This window comes from Pteropus medius, unplaced genomic scaffold (genome assembly GCF_902729225.1).
Source record: "Pteropus medius unplaced genomic scaffold, Ma_sr-lr_union100, whole genome shotgun sequence".
Taxonomy (NCBI): domain Eukaryota; kingdom Metazoa; phylum Chordata; class Mammalia; order Chiroptera; family Pteropodidae; genus Pteropus; species Pteropus medius.
Genome location: NW_024354911.1, coordinates 15,980,184 through 15,989,847, shown reverse-complemented (window position 1 = coordinate 15,989,847; position 9,664 = coordinate 15,980,184). Strand labels below are relative to the sequence as shown.

The 9,664-nt window shown below is 33.5% G+C and overlaps 1 protein-coding gene across 1 annotated transcript in view; it reads left to right on the top strand.

The window, feature by feature from the left end:
- LOC120597848 (uncharacterized) overlaps positions 1 to 9,664 on the top strand; it is a 119,354-nt gene that overhangs the window by 93,141 nt on the left and 16,549 nt on the right. Inside the window, exon 10 of the mRNA XM_039856501.1 lies at positions 1,598 to 1,727. Within this exon, the coding sequence (XP_039712435.1) occupies positions 1,598 to 1,727 (130 nt within the window). The remainder of the gene's footprint in view (positions 1 to 1,597; positions 1,728 to 9,664) is intronic.

The following is a 9,664-nucleotide window of genomic DNA, read 5'->3' as shown; positions in this document are numbered from 1 at the left end:
TCCTTCCTTCCTTCCTTCCTTTCTTCCTTCCTTCCTTCCTTCCCTCCTTCTTTCTTTCTTTCTCTTTCTTTTTTATTTTTTTTCTAGATATATCAGTCAAGATTCAGTAGTAAAAAAAACAAAAACAAAAAACAGAATTTTAGCTATTTTAAGCAAAAAGGGATTTAGTAATGGGAAGTCAATGCTTATAAAATAGATCGAAAGATTGGAAAAATGAACTCCAGGGCTTTCAGAGATGACTCACACGACATGCGCAGCTGGCTGCTGGGAGCTGCTCCTTCTGGCCAAGTCGGGAAGGTGGGAAGTCTAGAAGTCAACACCGACAACATATCACTTCAGCAGTGATTTAGGGATCGAGTGAACTCTGTCACAGCTTTTGACTCTGGAGCCACACTATGTCTGTTGATATGCTCACTGGCAAAACAAAAACAAAAACAAAAACAAAAACCCACAAAAGAAGAAATTGGAATAGTACTGCAGACCTCAATGTTGCCATGACTGCTTGTCAACAAAAACATCAGAAACGTCTGCCTTCCAAATTTTACATGAGTGCATCTGATTAGTGGATTTTAAATTATATCTAGGACACCAGTGGCAGGAGAGTTTTACCTCCTTGTCTTCTACAGTTCAGGAAAGCACATAAATAGGATGGATTGGGTGTTGAGTGGCAGTTTACTATATTCACCATGCTAGGAGTTTAAATTTATCTTCTCTTGGAAAGCAAATATTTGATTAGATGAGACAAAAAGTTTTTTTCCATGGCTCTACTTTGGCAACGGCCTATCTTTTCCAGCCTAGCTTTTGGTGGGCCTACTTTTTTGTTTTTTGTTTTTAAACAACTGGTATGATGGCATTTGAGAGTTTCAGTATATTATTAAGTAACTAAAGTCAGTTAGGTTTGTAAATGCTTAGTCTTCACATTTGATGGCTCATGAAGTGATTGTTCATATAATGGTTTATCAAAAAAACTCGAGGGAACACTGACTCTAAATACTTCCATATGAAATTGATATAGCTATAGTCTGTGTAAACCCACTTTGTACTTATTTTATATTTCTTTTACGGTAAGTGCTGCAACACAAAAATTAATGTATTTTCAGGCAGTCTGTTGTCAGTCATTAATGACACACTTTTCCTTCAAATTTTGATTTAGGGCATCTCTTTGGCTTAATTAAGGCTTTTCTTGGTACGTTTTGTACCTCATGATTATCTTAATGTATATGCGGTTTGTTGCATAGAAGGAAAGAGCTGATGCCATAATAATTTTCTCTTCATCCTGGCAAGATATGAATCAAAAAGATTTTAATGTGAGGAGGGAGTTCTGCTTAGGCCAACACTTTGCCTCAGTCTAAGAAATTAAAGCAGTTTTTAGGAGCTCGGAGATGGGGAGCAGGTTAACGATCAGAAGGTAGAGAACTTTTTGCCTCTTTTGCAATCAGTACATTTGGTTCTAAATGTATTTAGAACCAAACCAAAATTATGTTTTAATTATCTCCCATTTTGGATTATATGACTTCTGCACAAGCTCTGAAATGAGAGCAAACATCTCTTGCTTTATGACTTAAAAAACAAATTTATTGTTTTTATCACACTGTAGAATACTGCAAGGAATTCCTGCTATAGATGACAAGCAAGCATATGTTCCAACACCAGCGATACCACCTGAATTGCCACAAGGAACTAGACAGCGTGCTCAGGAACCATATCTACAACTCCTGGGAGAGGAAGTAAGAACTTTTGTTAATATTAGTTTTTCCTACTTCATAGATTCTCAAATTTTTAAATTTCAAGGCCTTTTTTTATACTCTTAAAATTTATTGAGGACCTCAATAATTATTTATGTGGGTCATATCTATTGACATTTATAATGAAAATTAAAACTGAGAAAATGCTAAATGTTTATTTATTTATTAAAAAGAACAGTAATACAGTTGTATATATTAATATAAATAGTGTATTTTTATGAAAAATATTATATTTTTAAACAAAAGATTTGATGAGAAAACTAGGATTTTACTTGTTTTGCAAATCTCTTTAATGTCTGGCTTAACAGAAGGTGGCTGGATTCTCATGTTTGCTTCTGCATTCAATTTTGTGGTAGGTTGTTTTAGTTGAAAAATTTTGGTCTTGCACAGATATATAGATGGAAAACAAAATATTATTTTAATAATTTTTAACATAATTGAGGATGTTCTCCACAATTATGCCAAATAATATACCCAAGCTTAATGAGTGGTGGCTCATTAAGTTACTTGCGAGACTTCCATTTCTGGGGAAGATGGGGCATAAGTACTTTTACGTTTTCCTATTCTTCCTGCTAAGTACAACTAAAAATACTGGATGCTCCAAACATAAAAGACTCCGAAAGGTGGAGAGAATGAAGCGCACTACTTAGGAACTTTGAGACTGAAGAAATGACTCGGTGGTGAGTTAGTTTCTTGGGTTTTCTTTTTTTTGCATCATATATCTTAGACTTGGAGCCGAAAAAGTTGGTCATCTAGAAACTAAAACAGGTCAAGAAAAAAAAGCTCCAATAGAAGTCTGCTCTCTCTCTAGCTAAAGAGTCGGGAAAGATTCAGCCTAAAAAGACAGAAAGTTTTTAGACAATAATCACTCCATTTCAGCCAAACACTACAGAAATAACTGTAGCCCTACCTTCACCTTCACCAGCAAAGGCTTAGTGGGAAATCTAGATTTTACTCTTGTCAGGATATAACAAGGCGCTGTAAACACCCTTGCCAGAGTGGTTTCAAAGAAGACTGAGTATTGAGCTGGGACTTTCACCTTAACAGAATAGTAATGAGGTTTCCCCTCTGTGTTGTCAGTTAAGACCACATGGGGATCCTGGACGTCCATCCCCACCTTGTAGTAATGAGTCACTCCTTTCCTTCCCCACTGTGCTGGTATCAGAGGAGCCCTAGCAGAATGTCAACTAAAGCAGAAGGTTTAAATAAGATCCAGAGCCTCAATTATAACCCAAACTATCCAAATTTCAATAGAAAATCACTAGTTATTCCAAGAACTAGGAAAATCTTAAACTGAATGTGAAAAGACAGTTAATGGATGCCAATACTGAGATAACAGACACGTTAGAATTATCAGACAAAAATTTTATAGCCACCATCATTAAAATGCTTCGATAAGCAATTATGAACTCACTTGAAACAAATTTAAAGAAATAGACTAAACGCAATTCCTATCACAATTCCAGTTGCATTTTTCATAGAAATAGAACAAACAGCCCTAAATTTGATTTGTACGAAACCATAAAAGAATCCCAAATGGCCAAAACAATCTTGAGAAAGAAAAACAATGCCATAGGCATCATGCTACCTTATTTCAAAATATATTACAAATCTTCAGTAATCAAAACAGTATGGTATTGGCCTTAAAAAACACACATAGATCAATGGAACAGAATAAAGAGCCCAGAAATAAACCCACACATATATGGTCAATTAACTTATGACAAAGCAGCCAAGAATAACAGGGAAAGGACAGTCCCTTCAATAAATGGTGTTGGGAAAACTGGGAAGCCACTTGCAAAAGAATGAAACTCGACCACTATCTTACACCACACACAAACGTTAACTCAAAATGGATTAAAAACTTGAGTGTAAGACTAGAATCTATAAAGTTCCTAGAGGAAACACAGATGGTAATCTTCTTATTATCAGTCTTGACAATGATTTTTGGATTAGACACCAAAAGCAAAGGCAACAAAAGCGAAAATGTACAAGTAGGATTACATCAAACTGAAAAGCTTCTGCAGAGCAAAGAAAACCATCAACAAAAGGAGAAGGAGACCTACTGAATGGGAGAAGATATTTTCAAACTGTATATGTCTGATAAGGGGCTAATATCCAAAATACATAAAGAACTCATACAACTCAATATCAAAAAAACCCAAACAATCCAATTAAAATATGGCAGGAGATCTGAACAGACTTTTTTCCAAAGAAGACATACGGATGGCCAATAGGTCTATGAAAAGATGCTCAACATCACTAATCATCAAGGAAATGCAAATCAAAACCAATGAGCTATCACCTCACATCTGTTAGAATGGCTATTATCAAAAAGTAAACAAATAACAAGTCTTGGCGAGGATGTAAAGAAAAGGGAACTCTGTGCACTCTTGGTGAGAATGTAAATTGATGCAGCCACTATGGAAAATGATTTGAAGTTTCTTTAAAAAATTAAAAGTAGAACTATCATAGGATCCAGAAATTCTACTTCTGGGTATTTATCTGAAGAAAATGAAAACACTAACTTGAAAAGATGTCTGCATTCCCGTGTTTATTTCAGCATTATTTACAATAGCCAAGATATGGAAATAACCTAAGTGTCCATTGACAAATGGATAAAAAATTGTGGTATGTATGTATGTATGTATGTACGTGCATGCGTGTATATATTTATGCATGCATGCACATAATTCAGCCATAAAAAAGAATGAAATTTTGTCATTTACAACGACATGGATGTACCTGGAGGATATTATACTAAGTGAAATGTCAGAGACATCTAAGTACCATATGATCTCATTTATATGTGGAATCTAAACAAACAAATAAAAAAACAAACAAAAACCAAGCTCATGGATACAAAGAACAGATTGGTGGTTGCTAGAGACAGAGAGTGGGTGATGGGTAAGATGGGTGAAGGGAGTCAAAAGATATAAACTTCTAGTTATAAAATAAAAAGTAGTATAATGTTATATGTCAATAATACCTCGATTAAAAAATAAGCAGAAAAGAAATAGAAAGTCTTAATAAAGAAATTGAAATATAGGAAGAATCACTAAAATTTTAGAATTAAAAAATACAATAATTGAAATAAAAAGCTCAATGAATAGGCTCGAAAATAGAATAGAGGAGGCAGGAAAGGATCAGTGAACATGAAAATAGAACAATAGAATTTATCCAGTCTGAACAACAAAGAGAAGTAGACTGAAAAAAAATTAGCAGCTACTCAGGGACTTGTGGGAATTTAATAAGAGATCTAGTATTTGTGTTATCAGTCTTGGAAGGAGAAGAAAAAGAAAGGGGGGTGACTGAAAATATATAGGAAGAAATAATGGCTAAAAACTTCCCCAATTTGGCAAAAAACTTAAGCATATTCAGGAAGCTAAGCAAATCCTAAGCAAGAAAAATAAAGGAAACTGTACCAAGCCACATACTATTCAAACTTCTAAGAATAATGACAAAGGAAAAAACCTTGAGAGCAGCAAGAGAGGAACAGTATGTTACATAGGATAAAAATAACTTGAGTGACAGTGGATTTGTCATCAGAAGCCATGGAGGCCAGAAGCAGAATGTTCAGTGGCAAAATATTTTTCAAGTGCTGAAAGAAAAGAACTGCAAGCCCAGAGTCTGTATCTCAAAAAATATCCCAGGAATGATGGGGAATGAAGATATTTTCAGATGAAAGAAAAATAAGAGAATTTGTTGCCAGCAGACTTACCTTTAAAGGACGACTAGAGAAAGTTCTCTAAACAGGAAGAAAATAGTTAAAAGAAATCTTGGAATATCTAGAAGAAACAAAAATGTGTAAAGCAAAAATATGGGTAAATGCAATAGAGCTTCCTTTTCCTTTTGAGTTTTATGAATTATGTTTGTCAGTTAAAGCAAAAATTTTTACATTTTTAAATATATGTAGAGGAAATGTTTAACACAATTATATTATAAATGGAGAAGTGTAAAGAGAACTGAAGGGAGGTAAGTGTTTTGTATATCACTTGAATTGGTAAAATGATGACGTCAGTAGATCTTGATAAGTTATATTTCTATAATGTAATAGCTAGAGCAAAACTAAAAAGTTATATAAAGAGATACACACACACACACACACACACACACACACACACACACACAGAAAACCATAGATAAATAAAAGTAGAATTCTAAAAAATGTCCAAGTAACAAGGAGGTTGGCAAAAGAAAATAGAGAAACCAAAGAAATCAGAGAGAACAAACAGGAAACAAAAAATGAAATGGTAAACTAAATCTCTAACTTAAATGTAAATTGTCTAAACGCACCAATTAAGTGACAGAGATTGCAGTGTGGATTAAAAACCATGACCCAACTATATAGTATCTATAAGAAACTGACTTCAAATGTAATGTTATAGAGAGGATGAAAGTAAAAGGGTAAAAATAATTTATAATGCAAACATTAATCAAAGAAAAGCATAAGTGACTATATTAATATCAGATAACGTAGACTTCCAAGCAAATAAAGTTATCAGAGACAAAGAGGGGAATTATATTACCATAAAAGTATCAACCCACCAGGAAGACAGCAAAATATGTGAAGCAAAAAAATGAAACAAAGAATAGGCAATTCCACAATTATAGTTGGAGACTTCCACACCCCTCTCTAAAGAACTGATGGAACATTCAGATAGAAAACAGCAAGAATACAGAACTCAACAACTCCATCAACCAATAAGATCTAATTGAAATTTACAGAACACTACACCCAACAAGAGCAGAATACACATTCTTTTTAAGTTCCCACAGAACATATAGCAAGATAAAGCAAATCTACAATACAATCAAACTAGAGATCACTAGCAAAGATAACAGAAAAATCTCAAAAAGATTGTTCATTTTGATAGTTCAGTTGAACTGAACTAAAATGAAAATATAAGATGTCAAAATTTGTGGAACACAGCTGGAGCAGTTTTGAGAGGGAAGTTTATAGCACTAAATGCTTACAATAGAAAAGAGAATGTATGAATTAGTAACAGAATCTCCCACCTCAACAATCAAGAAAAAGAAGAGCAAAATAAACCCAAAACAAGCAAAGGGAAGGGATAATGAGTAGAAATAATGAAACCGAAAACAGAAAAATAAAGGAGAAAATCAATGAAACTAAAAGCTAGTTCTTTGAAAAGATTAATAAAATTGATCTCTAGCAAGACTGACAAGGACAAAAAGAGAAAAGACAAAGTTACCAATATTAAAAATGAAACAGGAGCTATTATTACAGACCCTGCAGACATCAAAAGAATAATAAGGGAATACAATGAACAACTCTACACATATAAATTTGACAACTTAAATGAAATGGAACAATTCCTAAAAAACACAAACTACCACAACTCACTCAATATAAAATAGATAATTATTAAGGAAATTAAATTCTTTATTTTAAAAAACTCCCCTCTCTTCTGGAAAACAGTTTGGCAGGTTTTTATTTTTTTTAACTGAACATGCAACTACTACTCAGCAATAAAAAGGAATGAACTATTGATACATGCAACTGTTGGATGAATCTTCAGAGACATGTTGAAAAAAGTCAATTCTAAAAAATTACATACTGTATAATTTCATTATATAACATTCCTGCAAAGACAAAATTGTAGAAATGGAGAACAGATTAGTAGTTTTGAGGGCTTCAGGACAAGGGGCAGGGATGACTGTTCTATAAAAGGACAACACGAGGAATCCTTATGGTGATGAAGATGTTCTGTGTCTTGATTGTATTGATGTCAATATTTTGTTTGTGATATTGTACTGTAGTTTTGCAAGATATTACCTTTGAGATAAACTGGATAAAGGATAGATGGAATCTCTCTGTATTGTTTCTTAAATCTACATTTGAATCTATAATTATCTCAAAATAAAAAGTTTAGCAAAAAATTGCAGTCTTTGAACCAAAAAAAAAAAAAAGAGAGAGAGAAAAGAGAAATTAAACTAGGTTAAAAAGAAAATATTAAATGATAATTTATAACTAAAAGAGAATATGTTAAATGATAATTTGTACAGCTAAAAAAGTTTGTTGCAATTGAAATCTGAAACCACACCAATGACTTTTTCAAACCTCAATACATTAAAATCTATCGTATTATTTTGTACTTTGAATGAATTCTTTACCACTCATGATTTTGTAACTTTATGTGTTAGTTATTTAGTAAATATCATGCATAAAGTTATGTAGACCTTTGAATGTTGACACAATTTACTATACGTGTAAAAAATCTTATTTTTAAAATTTTTAGAAAAATCTTTTAGCGTTGAGAACCTGGCAAACTCATGGTGAGGGACACAAAATTCCAAAATTCTAATTCTAATGAAAGCTTAAATTTTTTCATCAGCACAAATACTCTCACTTGTTTTATTTGAAATAACAGGTTTACTTTGTTCATTTTCAAGAAAACCTTGCCACATACCCAAGTCTGAATAAACACAGTTTAATGTTTGCCTTCTCAAATAAAAATGGTGGCAAGTGTAGTTCACAACTCTAAACAATAGCATACCTGCTTTTCCTTAAAACTGCCATCCTACTTCACTATGGCTACAGAAACACTCTATGTGTACTTTTCATCTAGTCACACTGGATATTAAAAAGATGTGTACTTAAAAAAATTGAGATTTAATTAAATTAACATTTTTTCTCCTGCTTCCTGGTGGGTATTTTTAAGGTGCTGCTGCCTTGATTCATGCTAAGGTGCCATCACTTTTACTCATTATAGTTTTTTACACCATCAGTGCAAATTTTAACACAGTTTTGCTTCTTAGTGTTATTAAAGAAATAGTTTCGTGTGTGGGAAGGTCTTGAAAGGACCCTTAAGCATGTCTTGAGGGTCTCCAGAGTTTCAGACCACAGTTTGAAAATTGTTGTTTGTCCCTATGTTTCATTTGTATGATGCTTAACTTACCCCTGAAACTAATTTGCATGTCTCTCTCCCTTAGTAAACAGAATCTCTCACCTTGAGTCCTCAGTATGAACATGAGCTATTGTACTGGATTGGAAACTACACAGTAACTAATCATAGGGGCTGTGGAGGTGCTGTTATACTAAATTAACTTAGGTTGCTTTATAGGTAGTAATTCAGTTTGCCGTGCAATCTCTACCCTCCTATCAAGTTCTAGCAGCCACGACCACTGATGTACCAACCATTTTCCTGGGTCTCTTCTTAAGAAGGATGAACATTGCTGAGGAAACCAATTTACTGTAATAAATGTTTCTTCACTAGTTTAATCTGATAAATTCTCTCCTGAAGGTGCATCCGTGCTTTTTCTTGAGTAAAACTACTGTTGTTTAGTGATAGCTTTGCCTCTCTTCCCAATTTGAGGCTTGTATCTCACTTACTTCTAGAGATATAATTTTATTCTGGATGCTTAAGCTGCTGGAAATCTCTCTACTACACGGAAGAAATTACTGTATTATATGTGTTGTTATTTGAATACCTGGAATTTTCTTAATTTCTAGGTAGTCTTTGGAAGAAGAGTTGTCAGTTGACTTTGGAAAAGTTTTTTCATCTTTTAGCAAGGACTTCCTGGCTTTGGGTCTGTACAGCAAAAGGTGATGCAGTGTGTCCAGCCAAACAGAGGACGAGTGAAACAGAAACTTAATTTTGAATTCCTATGTTGGACAAATTAACATGGCAACTTCAAAAATTGCTTTCTCTAAATATTCTGTCAATAGATGGGAAATGTAATCACATGTATGGAATAGTTGAAGTATATTTGACTAGAAATAAAAGTAGTCTAGACTCAGTGTCACCTTATATTGTGACTCTTTACCCTATTTCAGTCTTCGTATGTTACTCTAGAAAGTGTATAACACCCATACCCTAGGAGATGTCACTGTTAAAATTTTATAATTAATACCAAAATAAGCTTGCAAGTCGATGCTTTAAAATCATTTGAGC